Raw genomic sequence first — 17,535 nt, 5'->3', positions numbered from 1 at the left:
CTGTCTGGTAGGCAGAGTTCCTGGGAAAATGTAGAGGGGAAGGCTGGGTATCTGGTTTTCATCCTCTTTTACATGGTTCCTACAGAGGAAATGTTAAAGGAGATGACTGAAGGACTATATTTAGCCGTAAGAAAGTGGTCAGATGTCTCTGCTTTCTTCAGAAAGTAATTGTTTTTAGAAACAAAACAGAAAGCTGAGATTTTGAATGAAAAACAAAATCGTCAATTCTTTTTTAGTGATGCAGACTTTTCTCTAACACATGATTTTAACATTTTTTCGTTTCAATCTGAGGTCACGCATGTCCCCCTTCCTGCCCACTGCAATAGTGGGAAGTGAGTAAGGCCACATCTTCTATATGATATCTGCTTAGAAACAATGGGCTGGGGAAAAGCTGACTGCCATCAGTGATGGCATGGCATCCTTATCTAGCTGCTTTGATCAGTAGGTTTGCTTTCCTTCTGCAGCTGATAGACCTTGACTTTTTGAGTCTGATGCCTACATTCTGTAGTGCCATCTGATGCAGAGCCATGGAGCCTTGTGGCCACGTCTCAATAGCGGGAGATTTGTCGAAGTAAATCAGATCTGGGGGCCACAGAGAGGGAATTAATGTGAAATGCCTTAATGTTAGTTTAACAGTCACTTTAATAGGCATAACTACACTATTAAGCTGATTTCACTACATTTAACTCGTATTTGTACTCAAGTGGAATAAACGTTTTGCTTTAGGAAGAATGAATTTTACAGAGTAAAAGAGCTATTGTAAACATCCCAAATGCTTTGGCAATGACAACATGACAGCTTGCAGCCTGCAACCCAGACTTTCTGTGCTGTTGTGCCCTAATCCCTGTGCCCTCCTCTTCCCAACCACCTCTTCCCCACCCTGACCACATTCAAAATATCTCTGAAATGCTGGGCACAAAACAGGCACGAGGTGTCACAAGTGACTAAAATTTTCACCTTCCTTCAATGGAGCAAGCCCTGACTTCAGCCCAGTACGAGTTAATTTCTCCTCCAAGCTGTTTTTGCACTACGTGTTGGAGAACATCCTCACCTCGAGTCGTGGCTGGGGCTATGATAAATAAAGGCTGTAAAAGAAGGAGCCACTTGCACTGGCCCTGGCTGCACCCTCGGGTTTGGATTAATTATTCTACAGAGTAGGAAAAGTTTATTCTGACATTTTTTTAACAGTGGACCCTCCTTTGCCCACGGGTGACAGCAGCTATACCTCTCTGTAATAGAAACAGGGGGAGAAACTGCTGGTTGGAGCCATGCCATGAAGGGACGAGGAGGTGACATCTCCCTGCCATGCAGCCCCTTGCTCTCCAGAGCCTCATCCCAGCTGTGTGCAGAGCACAATGGGGTCCTGGTGTCGATGGCCATTGGGCTGTGAAAGCCAGACGGAGAATAGCACTCAATGGGGCTGACTGGGGTGAAGTATTCCAGTCCCAAAATGCATGAATCTAGCAACAGGGGGGATCTTGAATCATCCTCAAATCACCTGTGCCCTCTTTGTGGCAAGCAGGAATATAAAAGCGGGCTGAAAAACCTTGATCTTCACTCACAAAACGAATGGCAGAGATTGTGACAGAACAACCTTGCTGAAAACTGTTTCTTGCTTTTTCTTTTTTTTTTTCTTTTTTTTTCCTTTTTCTTTTTTTTTTTTTTTTTTTTGCGTGTGTGTGTGTGTATTTTCCTTTACTTCTTCTTTCTTGGCTCTTTCTTACAGTTGAGGCTCATGCTGATTTGTCACAGGTCAGGAAAACCGAAATCTCGATTTGTAGAAGATGAATGGACTTTTAAAATCAATGGTGTGGTCCTGCTGTCAGCAGGGTGCCAATCGCTGCTTGCTGGTGCTGCCCAGTCCGTGGGCTGGTGTCATTATGAGACACGGGCAGCATTCATTACACAGAGGCTGAATCTCACCACTTGTTAATGGAACCAAGCTGCCTGACCTTAATGTGTGACTGATATTTAATTTGAAGTTTCTCTGAACGCCAGCAAGCTGTAATGGAAACAAAACTGGCCCAGCAAGGCAAAGCCTTTGCCCTGAGAAGGCAGCAAAATATATTAAATTTAGCAATTGGTAAAGATATTCGGGGCTTAGAGGTCACAGGTGGGACTAGAAAGGTCTATCTTTGCCACTTCAAAACTACACACTCTTGATAGGCTTCTGTGTGCTGTGGGAAGGAGAATGGCACGGTCTGATTTTGCTGAACTGGTGGGACCCTTTGTGATGCCTCAGTCCCATAGCTGTCACCTTCACCCTCCTGTTCTCCTTTTTTTCTCAAAGATGCACAGCTCTGTGCCCTCAAATCCCTGCCCAGTGCACCTATTGTTCCACTGGGTGCCTCCTTGCCTGACCCAGAGATGTGTTATCTGCAGCAACTGTGCTGCTGTGGTCCCCACCTGGCCCTGGGGGCAGTCATCTGCTAAAATCCAGCTGAGTGCACTGCATGAACGTGATCTTCCACCATCCCTGGTGCTCTGTTGCTGTTTGTGCTCCCTTGGAAAGTACAGGCTGATGTTGGGCGCTTGCACGGATTTAAGATGCTTTTGGCAGCAAGAATGTCGAGCAAAAGGAGCTCCCAAGACTGAGCTGCTGCATGAGAAAGCACAGCTGGAGAATGTGTTCAGCATCCCAGCTGATTGGCAGGAAAAGTAGAGTCTTTTCTTGGTCTGGAGCAGATGAAGATGTCACTCTGGAGCCAGGAGGAAGCTCTGGGCAGGCACAGTGCCAGTTAAAGGGAGCTAAAACTTTCTAAATGCTTCTTGAACATCCAGGGTTGACATTGTAGAAGGTGCTCTGATGAAGTTGAGCTGCTACTAATGGGAAATCAGCCCTGCTATTCTTCTTTGGAAGGCATGGTAACACATTGGTCGGGTTGGGATACTCATAAAGCAAGCATGGGTGATGTGGGAGACCTTGATCAAAGGGTTAAAGTGGCTTTGGTCCCCAGTGAATCTCTAATAGGCAGTGAGGAAAGGATCTGCATGGGAGGGATCTGTGGTTGTACAAGCAATTTTTTGTGGTGTTTACCACTAAGCACTTCAGCTGCCAGGCCAGCCTCCCTCTTGTCTTCTCCATATAACAGGGACTATCAATCAGTTTGGTTCTCACCACCCTGGGAAAGTACTGTGGTGGCTGTGCCATGATTTACCATGGCATGAAAAATCTTCTGGAGGGCCTTGCAAAAGAGACAAAGCCAAATTTCAAATGGCCTCAGAAGCTGAAAGGTCATGGTGATATCAAGCAGGAGGTGGTGTGCTGCGCTGCAAGCCTCTGCCATGGATTAGTCCATCCTCTCTGAAAGGCCAAGAGTTGTAAATGCTCTGACCCCCTCTTGTTGTGTGCTCAAACTTGTGGTGTTTAAAAATGGCACAAACCCCTTTTGTCCGAGATACAGCTTCAGAAACAGCAAATTTGAGGGTGAAGTCTGTGACAATGAATCTGAGAGGTTCTAAAGTTTTGAAGCCAAAGGGGACCTCTAGATCTTGTGGCTAGGAGTAATTTGGTCTTTTGCCCAGCATCGTCATCCCAGTTTAATCAGCAGCTGTAAAGCAGAGTGTTGTCCATCTGCCAGCTGATGGATGGACTGCCATTATCAAGGATGAATTTCTGGGGGTGGAGGAGAGATTGAGCCAGTCCAATTAAGTATTAACTGCTTGTCTAGATCTGCAATGAGGTGGGAGCAGTCAATCCTGTTGGGATCTGCTGTATGGTTGGATTTGCATGGCCTTTTTGAGATATCCACCATGTACAGCACCAGATCCAGTGCTGGTTTGAAAATTTGCTCTCTCTCTTGAAAGGCTTTGTCTTGTCTAAATGTTGGCAGAGCAGGAACCGTGTTGATTCTCAGCTGGGAAAAGCAGAGTTGAAGCATCAGTTAAATGGGGGCTTAGAATCTTGTGGAAAGAGTTCATCAGAGCTTCAGGTGTCTCACCAGGGCCACCAGCCTTCTCCAACAGCATGGTGCAAATCAACCTCACAAGTCCCATGGTTCTTGTGCTGGCATGGATGGCTGTTCTAATTGGGCTCAGCAATTCTTTCCCAGTCTAGTTCCTAGTGTCCAACAATGGGATCTTTTACCACCTTTATAGGTCCAACACCAGGATTGTGAAGAGGTGCTGAGCCTCACGCCAATTAAAACCATGAGAAGTCTGTATGATAAATTGCAAACATGAAAAAAATAATAATGAGTGTGAAAAATTAGCACCTCATATGTGGTGGGTAGTGACTGGCCCCAAAAATATGTGAGTGGATGCTCTGGATTAGGTTAAAAATTTTCCTTCCTGCTGGCAGGAGCACAGCAGTGATGCAGAAAGCCCAGGGAATATTCTGCCACTGCAGCATCCTTCCTTCCTCCCTGCTGACAGTTCACCCACTCCACTCATCGCCTCTATCAGTATTTATGGGACACTTAACCCTCCCTGTAAACCACAATTTATGGGTCAGTCTATAACCTGAGCAAGCTGCTCAAATGCAATGAGACCAAACAGCTCTGCCTTTTATTTCTTTGCTGCTGTAAGAGCAGCACCTGTGGCCCCAGGAGCTGAATCCACTCTCAGTTCCTTCTTTGTCTCTCAAAAGCTTTGGAAAACAAGATAAGAGTGGCTACCTGGTGCTGCTAACAGGCTTCTCCAAGGGAGTGAGCTGCGTGCCCCCATCCCTGCTGTGCTTGCTGTTGCTCTGAATGGCAGCACATAGGTTTCTGAGGTGGATGTAACAAAACAACATCCATGTGACAGAGGAAGAATGTTTCTGTCTGAGCAAGCTTAGCAAAACCGTTGTCAGGAATGGTAAAAATCATAATGAGAGGTCAGTTGGGGAGCCAGGCAGGCAGTGTGCTCCTGTGCCATGTAATAGGAGGAGGCAGCTCTGTAAAATAAAGTGGCACAGGGAGCTGAACTACCTGCCATGGCCTTGGAAACCCAGCCGTTTAGGGGATGTGAAGACACTGAATTTTGCTTGTTGCCTTCTGGGGAGCTCCTTTTCTCTCCGTGGTCATGCTCCATCTTGCAAGGATCCCGCTGCATGCCATCAAGAATGGTGCAGGCAGGGATTCTGGAAGCAGCATCCTACCCCAAAGTGCCCATTTTAGCTCTCTCTGACCTCCTGAGGTCAAGACAAAGCTGTTTTCCCAACCTTGGCTCATGCTTGGCTCTTTCTTGCATTCTTTACGAACAAGAGGTGGGAAGACAGTGTTACAGCTGTTAAGCACCTCCAAGATGTTCCTGTCCCTCTGGAGACTGTATAGAGGCAGTGAGACATTCAGGGATGAGGATGAGCCGCCTCAAAATCCGCCTTGCTTTCAACTAGAAAAATTCTGGTCCCTCTCTTGCACCAGGTCTGCTGGGATGTGGAGTGGTCACAGCATGGGAAGCCTCCAGGCACAGTGTTGGGTCAAAAGTCCAGATCTGAGGTGGAAATTTCCAACCGTGAAAGGTTACCTTCAGTCCTTCTTCCTATTAAATATAAATATGGTTCCGAGGGGCCAGATCCTTATCCCAGGGAGAAGTCAGCACCTGCAGAATCAGCGTTCCTAGTTCAACATCTGCACAGCCTTCCTCAGGCCATGCTGCAGCAACCTAATCCAGCACCCATTCCTCACAGCAGCACGGCTTTCCCAGGCATCCAGAAAACAAACAAACAAACAAACAAAAAACAGACAAAAAACAAAAAACAAAAACAACAACAAAAAAAAACCCCAGCCCTACAGAGAAAGAAGTTTTCAAATAATAGCATCTCACTCGGGACCCTCTGACATCTGAAGCTGACCTAAATGCAAAATCCAGCTGAGGCAGATGTCTAAAGCCTGCTCAGACCCTCAGGTTGAGGGCTTGGAGCATTTCTTTGGCTTTATGGCCACCAGAAAGTAGTTGGCCCTGGTAGAGAATGCAGCAGATGTGTGATGGAAACCCCAGCCAGGGTTGATGAGAACGTGCTCGACTTCAGTAACAGGAAAAGTGAGATGTCACAGGGACGCAATTGAAACAGAACTCCATCCTCAAAACGTTACCAACATTGATTGAAAGAGCCTGGGGAGTTTCGTGTTTTGGCTCTTCCTGAGCATCAGGCTTGATGTGCCAGAGATCGAAACATCCTTTGCTGTAACCACCCCTGGAAATCTCAGCTGTGTGAACAGCACTGCGCCGTGCAAAGGACATTGATCCTGTTACAGACTGGGTATTAAAAAGGAGAGAGCTATGAGAAGTGGCACTGCAGGTTGTGTGTGTCTGAAACAAAACCAACCTGCCCTTCTTCAGCATAAGCTGCTTTCCCAAAATTACCTGAAGACAGGAAAAAAAGAAGAGTCCCTAAATATTTTTTCTTTTCTGATTTTTCATCTATAAGCTGGGATGGGGGGGAGGTAGAGGGGGAAGAAGGGAGGGTGGGAAGACTTATGAGATTTAAGCTATTTATTACCAAATAAAACTGCATCTGGGCCATCTGCTTTTGTGCCAAGTTTTGGCCTCCTGACAGCATTCGTGTGGAGAGTTATGAGCCCCATGAAAGAGAGGCTGATGACAGAAACATTGACTGAGTCTTAACCCAAAGGGGGCTGTGGATGTTCGTGGGCTGTATTAGAAGCCAGCCCCAGGGAGAAATGAGGCTGTCTGCATCCACTTGGACACTTGAATGCCTTCAACATCATCCCTTGTCATCAATCCTCTCCTCTTGGTACCCCTCTGCCCACCTCTGGCACCAACAGAAGGGGCTAGTTGCTCACAGCATGCATTTTCCTGGATGGATAACTCTACATCTACCCTCATAAAACAGGTATTTCTTGCTCTCTGAGTAGTTTTCTGTTCTGTCTTTTTACAGCAGGGCTTAGCAGCACTAATTCATGCCAGGACTGCACGCAGAAATGTAAAGCAGGAGTTATTTCTGCCTTGAGATACTGATGTTTTACTTGTTCTTTAAACACAGTTCCATTTCCTGGAGCGACACATACCTCTGAAGTTCAGGATGTTAAGTTTAATAGGCAGCAGGCTGCCAGGATCTCTGATTTTAGCTGGAGACTTCTTAAGCACGGCGTGCAAAAAGGGGAATTGCCAGCACAAGGGAGGACAGGACCTCAGGTTTCCCCAGCCTTCAGTTCAGGTCAGCTGAGCATCTCTTGTCCTCATCAGGATGGGACCACAGCTCTGGAGCATCTCTGACTGCTCCAGTGATGCAAACTAGTCTGGGCATGATCCCTCCAACCAACACATGGTGATGCTCTGACTTGCAAAGACCCTTGGGTAAATGGGGGATGGGATGCTGTAGGACCAGAAGATGAGCTCATGGGATCTGTCAATGCGTTCTGGTTCTTGGGGCTGATTTGCTGGAGAAGTCATCAAAGGAAAATAGTCTGGATAAGAAAATGTTCCCATCCATCCTGATGCTTGGGTTCCAGAGATAGTGGAATGTTACCCACATCACTGCTGCTGGCTGTGAGGCTAAATGAAGTCCAACAGCTCAGAGCATTGGTTCTCCCCATTAACACCATCTCCAGAGGAAGGTGGAAGTTGAATTTGGCTTTCAAACCCACCAGGTTAGGGCAGTGTTTGGGTGGAGGGTTTGGTTCAGACTGCTGCAGAATTAATAGGATATGTGAGTGATGCAGCCCAACACTCTGTGTCTCTCTGGATTCTTGCATCGTTTGGTTGGTGGTTTTTTTTTTGTTTGTTTGTTTTTGTGATTCTGGCTTTTTGCCTGTTTTTGGATTGCAGGGATGCTGGAAGGGGCAGCAGACATCCTGTCAGCTTGCTGTGGGTAGCAAAGCATCCTTTAAACCAGGTGCTGAGCGTTTCCACATGGCAGTGTTGGCCACTTTAAAAGCAAAAAAAACATTGGAAGCCCAGGTTTCTTGCTTTGGTTGATCAAAGGCCTTCCAAATCATATTCCAACCTTTTTGGTGAATGGGACTAATAGTCTAACCCTACAGAAGAGAAAATCAGTACCCACTGATAAACCAGCAAAAACTCTGCTTACCTTTCCTCTCTAGGGCACATAAAATAAACAGGAGATGTTGCAGCCCCCTACCCTTAACTCACCTTCTCCCCTTCTTTCACTGCACCCAAATGCAGTGATGGAGTGAAATCAGGATCTTAGGAAAAAAAAAAAAAACTCTTCCAGCACATTTTGACTTTTTTTTTGGGTGTGATGATCTGTAGAGCATACATACACCCTCGAATGCCATGCATTAGAATAAAGCTATAATTAAAACCTAGTGCGAAGTACAAAAGCAAAAAGATGACTTAAAGTGTAGCAACACTGCCAAAGTGTTTTTCCTTTCTCCTCTGAAAACATTGCTGAATTCAACACATTCCCGTGAAACAGCATCTTCACTAAAACCCTTTCCCCTCTCTGAAGACTGTGGAAAAGGACTGCAGGAAAGAAAATCATGGAAGGTGTATCCTGTGAAGGACCCAGGCTATATCTCATCACCCATTTCACCGTGTCCCACTGCTCAGCATCATTTCAGGGCTTCTTTTCATCCTCGTGCTGAGAAATGCTGGTTGTCAGCAGTTTTCTGAATGCTGAGCCCAGTGTATGGAAGGAGACTTTTTGGGGTACCCCAGGTCTGTGGGCAGTGTGTGTAAGACAGGAAGCGGTCCATAGGGCACAGGGCATCTTGTAAGCTCAGGAGAGCAGTGGTGGGAGCTGTGGGTTCATACATGAGTCTCTGCTCATGACAAGAGCTGTGCTTTGCTATGCTAGCACGCTGGTCCAGAGAGGTGGGATTCAGTAAGGGTTGTTGTACGGCAGTTGTCATCAACCCATTGATGACATTGAACCCATTGATCAACCCAAATGGCAATGAGAAGCAACCCCTCTCAGCCTTTTTCCTTTTCATAGAATCATAGAATCATATGATCTAGATATGATTCTTTATGATGCTTTGCATCCATTGCAGCCTGTTTCCAGCAAACATGCAAGACCACGAGGGGGAGGACAACTACACAGGAATCCCCAAATCCTGGTGTTCCCACACAGAGTCCAGCCACGCTCTCCCAGCCACATGGACCATCCCTTTGCCCACAGCAGTGGCTGAATCCTGACTCAGTCCCTGGTTAAGCCCATTAGGAAGACCAAGACTCTCCTTATCTATCCCTAATGTTCACCAGGGCTGGTGCTGAGGTTTGCAGCTCTCTGCACAGCACTAGACGCGTGGGTTGGCTGCCTGCACCCCGGGCTGGGTTGGAGCTGGCTGCCTATTATTTTTGGCACAGATTTTCCCATTTGCTAAACGAAATGACAAAGCTGTTGGCGAAGGTGCTTAAATTGGGACAGATTCCTTCCAATCTGATAAATCCTCCGGTTCTTTCATCCTCTTCCTCCTCTGTCTGATCTCCTGATCTCCTCTCCGTGTGGTTTGTTGTCCTACAACAGCAGGGAGGTGACATGATATCTCCATCTGTGCAAGCCCACTCCATTTTCATGCAGCAGAATGCTCCGTGGGATTGGTCTGGAGATTAATTTTTTTATTATATTATATTATTTCAGATGCACTGTCAATTCAGCCATTTCAATAAGCCAAACAAAACAAAACAAAGCAAAAAATTGCACGGGGCTAACATATGATGGATGGCGTGAACTCACAGCACTAGGCAATCTGTGGCTTGTCTGTAAATTTGATGTGAGCCCCCGTGGCTACGTGAACCCAGAGCTGCTCCCATGATTTCCTGGCTGTGTTATCTGTATTTCTGTATTTCAAGCATGGCGACTGATGCTAATGTGCAATTGAGTTGCTTTCAGTGTGGGGGACTTGAATGCAAACCCGTGGGCACATCTAGAGAAACAAAGTGCAGGCGCCTGGTGTGCGGTGATGCTATTCTAAGCCTGGTTTGGTCTGGGGGCTTTATCTGCCTTCCCAGGGCAGGAGAAGGGCTGTAATCAGCCCCAAATGGCTAAGACAGTGTGTCTCCAGCCCCCGGCTCAGCAGATTGCAAAGGGCAGAGCTACTATTTGTCAGTGAGTGAAGCCAGGAGCTGCCATCCTCCTCTGCACCACACTGGGATGGGGATGTATAAATAGCCCCAGCATCCCTGGCCCCATACACACTCACACACTGGCTGCTAATGCCTCAGCAAGCAGGGCCAGGTTGCTTTACCCAGGGGGAAAAATTCACAAGCATCACAGGCAGCTTAACAGCATCGGACAGATTTTGTTTTCCTTACAAACGTGGCTGCGGTCCCTGGGCTGCATCTGTCTGCTCGAGATGCCCATCTCCAGTGAGCTGCAGGCCTGATCCTGCCTCTCCAGAGAGCTGCCCGACTGCTCCAAAAGTGTTCCTGCCATGAGGAGAGGGAGAGGAGATTGTTTTTGCTGGGGTTTTGATTTTAGAAAGCCTGTGGTACCCCCTGCTCCACCTTTCACATCTCCAGGATGGATCAGTGTTTAATGAGCACACTCGTCCCAGCATCCTTCAGGGTGAAATACTGAGTAAATCCACGTGTGTTTATGCACAGTCAAATCCTGCCTGATGCCAAAGAGGGATCCCTGATGACAGTAGTAGCCAGTAGCAGACCAGTGCATTTCTGAGATTCAGTGTCACCTACCAACCTGTAAAAATACGTATGTGCCTGCCTCATTTGCAATGGTTCACCCGGGAATCCTAAATAATTCAGAGCATATCCTTCAATGAAAAGAGGCCCAGGCAGCTTCAAATAGTTTATAGAAACAATAAATATAACTGTAGAACTGAGGAAAAAATAAATAAATAGACTTGGAAAAATGAAAGAAGCTGTGAGGAGATGATGAACTTCCAAAAACAGATTTATCACTCCTAAACTTGAGACTGTAGTCTGTAACACCATCATCCTCATTTTGAGCAGTTCCCAAATAGCTGTTAAATGATGTGCACGGTCAACAGAGGTGAGTGAGGAACTGATAGAAGAGGAAAAGAAAACAAGTGCTTTTCTGACCCTTTTTTTCAAAAAAAAAAAAAGATTCTGTGGTGCAACACTGCCCAGAGCCTGAGAGGCTGGAACTAAAGGATCATTAAGGTCCCTTTGAACCCTAGCCATTCTATGATTCTGCAATTCTATATGATTCATATGATGATGAACCATATTTGAGGATCGGTCATCAAAAGCAATCCCAGAGCTAGGCAGCTCCTCTTCCTACAAGGTCAGAGCATACAGAGCATACAGATCCTACAGATGGAGAAGGATAATCCTGATGTAGGGTGAGGACCAAAACTCTGGAGTCCATTGTGTTGAGGAAATGGTTTCTGCTTTGAAGAACAACGTTGTCCTCCTGCAATTACCGCCAGGGCAAGCAGTGGGGAATGAGGCTCATGGAGATGCAGTTAGAGGCTCTGAAACTTGATAGACACAGATTCTGACTTCACCATCTTTGATGTAGAGAAGTCCTTGAGGTTTAGCTGAGAAATGAAAATGTCATTTCTGCCACTGTCACGGAGAGTAGAAACAAAACATGGAGTGAGGTATCTGGACTGACTTTGAGTCGGTGATTGGCCTCTGTTGTCACAGACGTTATGTCCAGACAGGATAAAAAAATACTAAATTCAAAATCATATTTTCTTGAAGCATTTTATAGACAATAATTTTAAGTTGGGATGAAAATATGATTGGGGAGTAATCATAAAGAGTCACTGAATATTTGTTATCTGGAATAGTGCTCCAGTGTCAAAAGGATGACACTGCATAGCCCTTGTGCACAGAATCACAGAATCACAGGATCACAGAATCACCATGGCTGGAAAAGACCTTCAAGATCATCCAGTCCAACCATCCACCTATCACCAATAGTACACATTAAACCATAGAAGATCAACGTGTAGAAACAACTCTCCAGCCAGACATTTTGCAGCTAGATATGAGCAGAACAGAGTAAACTTGATAATAGACAGTACAGGTATGAAATATTCGGTTTTTCATGGCTAATTTGTCTGCCAAATCTTTCTGGGGTCCATCAGTTCCATGTTTGGCAAGGATTGACTCTGTTGTGCAAGCTGCCTCGGTTATGCCAGCTGTATGATTAGATGACAGCTAATAAGCACAGATTTGCTGAAATATTCTCTGTTTGGTAGCTTTGCTATCAAAATCCTCATCAGCAGTTGGATTAGCTTTAGAAAATGAGCAGCTACAACACAAGATAGTGGATTATGTAAATTGGTGGGAGTTATTTGATCCTGTGGTCTGAGTCAAATCTTGATAGTGTTTTCTCTATGAAGTTAAATACATCATTGAACCAGCGGATAAAATACTAAAAATTAGTTAAGTGTATGGACTGGTGCCTAAAACAAGTGCTTAACTGTCCATATCATAGTTCCCCCCCTCCCAAAAAAAGAACCCAATTCCCCCAAAAAACACGGTTAGACTTTTACTTTATGTTATATTGGTTATACATGGGCCATGCAATCCTTCCTACACAAATACCAGAAGCAAGGTTTGAGCTTTCTGGACCACAGGGTCCAGGGACCAAGTCCTTTGACAGAGCTGTCCTGCCATGGTAGAAAAAAAGTCAGGTCAAAGCTCTGACAGCATGATCTGCCTACCCTATGTCCTCTGGGTCATGATGGCTCCAGCATTAAAGAGTCTACAAATGTTTTGGTAAAGCAGATTGAGGTCTCGCAGAACATACCAAAAAAGCCAAAAATCCTTGGTAAGCTGCCACCAAGCATCAAGAGAAGAGAGAAATGCAGAGGATGAGAGTCTAGTTTGTTTGTCTTTTATGTGCTGCAGAATTTGGCTAAGCAAACTGGGAGAAATGTCACTCAGCTCCATTGCCTTGTGTTGTCTTAAGCCAGTTTTGCCTGACACTGTACGACAAGACACAGCCTGTCCTTTTTGGGTGAGCAGTGGGATTCATGCTTTAGCCTGCTCTTGCACCTTTCCTTCAGGCCCTGAGAAGACTTAGTGGTGTTAAATTGGTCACCCACAACTTGCTGTAGCTATTTTCCATTGGGAGGACCCACGGCCATTAGATGTTGAGCCATTCAGCATGAGCTGCTCTGTTAACAAACATGGAAGGCACCTCTCCTTGGCTGCTCAGCTTGAGCAGTATGCCAACAAAGTGCAGGCCCAAATGTCAGTATTCATCCTTTACCTGGGAACTGGATCCTGCCCTAGGGCAGCAAATAAAACCTGCTGTGCTGGGGGCAACCAGGCATCTCATGAGCTTTGTTTTGTAGCTCTGTTCCTGAGGAATACAGGGTGTGATTGCACCTCCTGCACTTTTAATTAATGAGATAGTTGAATAATGCAGTTATCTGAGAACATGAGATATTATCAATTTAAGAAGCTCTGCTGCTGGTGACAGACACATTTGCTACCTGTTGCCTCTCTCAGAGGGGCACTGTGAAGGATTAGTTTGTATTTGAGAGATGTTGTGTACGGTTACTTATGCATTGTTTTTCAAAACATTTCTTTCTGCTAGATCCTCTCATTGTTTCCTTTTACTGGCATCTGGCTCTCTTTGTACACCTTCTGCTCCCATAAGGATGTGAATAGAAAGTACTTGGGGGCTCCCTGAGATCCTGTGCTGGATGGAAGGGAGATGGAAGCAGAAAAAGCTGGGAAGGCACTATGTGCATGTCTGGGATGGCAGTCAGTGCCTGACGGTGCTGTTATTCCTTGAAATTTTGAGCCATTTCCAAAGATTGCAACAATTATGTGGTTTTTAGGAAGATGAGGTCCAAATAAATGTATAAAAAGGCAGGTGTCCTGTCCTGGGGCTGATCCTCAGCAAGGAGGCATCTATCAAGGACAGGCTCTCTCAAGTCCCATTCTCCAGTGCTGAACTGCTTCTCTCCTTAGTTTAAGAGCCAAATTTTTGCCACAATGCCTGGCAGTGCTCTGGGAATGTAGGAATGAACGTGCTGTTTTGGGCCATAGGCTCATCCAAGCAAAGATCTTTTGGGGGGTGAAAGCCAGAGCCACATGTTTGCAAAAAGCCTCCAGTGTGGATATCTTTCACACCTCATTTCCCCTTCATCCCCACCAGTCTCATGGCTGATCTCACAGCAGCTTATGTTGTGCTTTCTACTGCCACTCTCCATCAGCTGGAAAGGGCCTCAGCAAAAAAGCACGATGATGGCACGTCCCTTTCGTGTCTTGCAGTCAGGAGGAAACAGAATTATTTCTGTGCCTTTTTAGACAGGCAAAGAATTACCTTGAGTTGCATGGAAAGTCAGCAATCTTTGGAAACTTCACTGAGCTGATAACAGAAACAAGTTTTAGACAACACTGCTTTTTTCCTTCTCTGAAACATTGAGACTTTTGTTCCTCTTCTCTTTGAGACAGACAAACCAAAACAAGCTGAATCAGTTTCCAGCAGTTACACACTTCACTTTGAAGCCAAAATCAGCTTTGAACCCAATCCCATGTTTTGATTCCGATGAGTTTTGGAGGAAAAAAGTCAAAATCAACATTTATTTTCTGTGTAATCAGCGCTAGCTGACCTGTTCTTTGTCCCCTCTGCCTTTCGGAGGAGGAGACAAACATCTGTGTGCCCAATTCCAACCCTGGATGGGCATCCAGGTGCCCTGAACCTCACCGGCCCCGGTGACGGCCGTGCTCTTCTCTTCCAGGTGCTCCATTTCAAAGGTCTCAGCATCCCCATGCTACCTCCTGCCGACATTTCCACCTGGGTCCCCAGCCTCAGCTCTCCGCCGACTTCACCCTGCCTCACACGGTGCAGCCCCAGCCGGGGCTGACCCCACACATGACCCCTGCACACCAGCATAGCGGTCCCCTGCACCAATCCCTGGCCCCAGTGCCAGCCCTGCCCTTCCAAGATGTGGCCGGACCATCCTTCCTACCTCAGGCGCTACACCAGCAATACCTCCTCCAGCAGCAGCTCCTTGAGGCCCAGCACCGCCGGCTCATGCCCCATCCCAGGTAAGGGGTCTTATGTTTCCCAAATGTGGTCTACAGTGTATAAAGATACAGGTTCACAGAATGCTTTGCATTGCAAAGGGCCTTAGAAGTCATCTGGATGCAAGCTGCTGCCATGGGCAGGGGCACCACCAACTGCCAAGGGTTCCATCCAACCTGGCCTTGAGCACCCAAGGGATGGGGCATCCACAACTTCTCTGTGATGCTGGGAAGCTGTCAGTGTCACTTCAGCAAAGCTCTGGCAGAACTTCCTAATAACGTCGGGTTCTTTTCATAAGATCACCCACGTTCTCTCAAAACACATCTACCTGGAAGCTGCATGCCAGGTTGCACCAGTGGGTGAACCTCTCCCACAGGGATCCATGCTGTGCTCACCTAGCATATCCAAACGTCACCTGGTGTCATCTCTCAGTCAATCACGCTGGTCATCAATGCGACGTGACCAGTCATCACATCATCATCAGTTACAGTGGAAGCACCTTGATGTTGCTGTGATCCTGCATCTCAGAGAGAGCAACAGACGGAATGAGTGAGCCATCTTCTCGTAGCTGCTGCTTCAAAACCACATGAGACATGGCATTCACTCATCCCATTGGGTTTTCACTTGAAGAGCTCACTCCTCTGGATCCAGGCTCTGTGAAGAGAGGCAAAGCAGGGAGGGAATGAAGACATTGAGTTTGGAGCACTTTCAATCAAGAAAAGCAGCATAGATTCATATTGGTCTGATGACTGCAGGGAGGATTACTGTAGCTCAGGAGAGGTGGTAAGAGATGCCTGGCCTTATCCTGTTAGTGTTTCTTGAGAGAGAGGCTCAGATAACACGTAGGAGAGGAGTGCTTTTTTTGGAAATATATGGAAGCTATTTATGGACTGTACCCATAGACCAAGAATGAGGGGATGAGTCTTTGCAGTGACGCCTCATTTGGAAAGAATGCTACAGACAGGAAGGTTTTTCTTTCCTTTTCTGTCTGCAAATTGTGGATTCTTCTCACCCTGCTTTTATTTTTCATAAGCTGGATTTTAGGTGGATTTAATGATTAGTTAATAATTGGGTAGCAAATATGTGCAAAGCTGAGGCACTGATGGTACAAGCATTTATCTCTTAGTCATAAGCTCAGTTCAAATAAAACCACAGAGCACAGCTCCACGTAGAAGTTGCTTTGATGCCTACTGGCAGTGTTATCTCAGCCAGTGGGCTGTCAGAGAGAAGGAAGTGTGATACAGGCAGAAGGAGGGCAGCAGCCTCTCACCCAGCCTCGCAGCCTGGTTCTGAAAGCATCCAGCATAGCAGGAGGGACTCAGAAACCTTTCAGACATGGGATGTGAGGTCCTACGAATGGGATTCTAGATGGTGCCTTCAAAGGTGGGAAAAGACTGAAGTCCCTAGAAAGATCTCAATGTATTTCCACTCCAAACTCAGCAGAGCTGGAGCAGGAGGAGCTGGTACCAGCCTGGCATATCCATCATCCATGGAAATATTGGTGGGAGAAAATTCTGTCTGCAGTTTCTCCTGACTGATTCTGTTATGAATGAGGTTCCCCAAGACTTTATGGACTGTGCAGGGAGATGAGACAACCTGCAGCTTCTTTATGATGATGGATAATGCTTGGACCAGGAAGACGTTTTATCTTGTAACTGTTGTTTATGGAGCTGACAGCAGGGAAAAGAAAATAGTGCCACTATCACAGAATGGCTAAGGAAGAAGTTTAGCTTTCTCTTTTTCCTCTCACGTTGCAGCTCCTGTAAACATATAGATGCTGCAAGGGGCAAGAGTGAAGGTCTGCATCATGTCCATGATGACAAATGCTGTGCTTCTGCACTCCTCTTCCCATCATTCCTGACTTCTACCTAGACTCCTCTCTCTCAGATGCATGCTCACAAGCCCAAAGCTTTGGATTTTCCCACCATTTATCAATGTTGCCTTAGCTCAGCAGTGCCCACTATCACTAACTCACTTCTGGTCTCCTCCCCAGGCGGGCTCAGGAGCGCATGTCCGTTCAGCCTCACCGTCTGCACCCCAGCTTTGACTTCAGCCACCAACTGCAAACCCCACAGCCCATGGCACCCCAGCCCAGGTACTTGGCCGAAGGTACAGACTGGTAAGTCATCCTCATTTCCTCAGTATGTTGAATGAGGTGCTCGGAAAGCCCTAAGGGGACTGGATGGGTTAGCTAATGCCTTCGTGGCTCAGTGCTTCCATGAGAGCTGATGGTTCAGTTCAACAAATACAGTGTGGAGAGTGTGTGATGGGGAAAGCCATCCCTGGGAGGGCCATGAAGACACACTAAAGGCTCAGTCTGTGGTTGGTAACGCTGACATTCATCACATCTCTCCACCCATAGTTGTGTAACGCACCTATACATTAATTTCCCCAGGACCTGCTCCTGGTGCAAGGCACAGCCTGCAGGAAAGAAAAACTCAGGGTCTGCTTCCCACAGACCAGCACCTCTGTCTGAATGAGGTCTGTTGTCCACCAGGAGCTCAAAATGTGGTCTTGTGATTCAGCCACAATTTTTCCATGGTTGAAATTAGAGAGCATGGTGCTTCTCCACCCCGTAGGACGGGGTGCATGGATAAATAGCTGCTAATGATTCTCCCATCTTAATGTCTGGTACTCTGGTAAAGCCTAGGAAACGATTGATAGCTCTGTTTTCAGAGCAAGTTCTGAGCATTAGCATGCTCAGT

At 46.5% G+C, this 17,535-nt stretch overlaps 1 protein-coding gene across 2 annotated transcripts in view; it reads left to right on the top strand.

Moving 5' to 3' along the window:
- RNF165 (ring finger protein 165) overlaps positions 1-17,535 on the top strand; it is a 42,749-nt gene that overhangs the window by 15,027 nt on the left and 10,187 nt on the right. Inside the window, exons 2-3 of one of the 2 annotated variants that reach the window (XM_048931634.1) lie at positions 14,544-14,853; positions 16,824-16,949. In XM_048931634.1, coding sequence (XP_048787591.1) covers positions 14,544-14,853; positions 16,824-16,949 — 436 coding nt within the window. Of the gene's footprint in view, positions 1-14,543; positions 14,854-16,823; positions 16,950-17,535 lie in introns of those variants that run through there. The other variant, XM_048931635.1, reaches the window with a different exon arrangement.

The sequence above is a fragment of the Lagopus muta genome, chromosome Z (genome assembly GCF_023343835.1).
Source record: "Lagopus muta isolate bLagMut1 chromosome Z, bLagMut1 primary, whole genome shotgun sequence".
NCBI lineage: Eukaryota > Metazoa > Chordata > Aves > Galliformes > Phasianidae > Lagopus > Lagopus muta.
The sequence above is the reverse complement of the archived record's forward strand: the minus strand, read 5'-3'. Positions and strand labels throughout refer to the sequence as shown.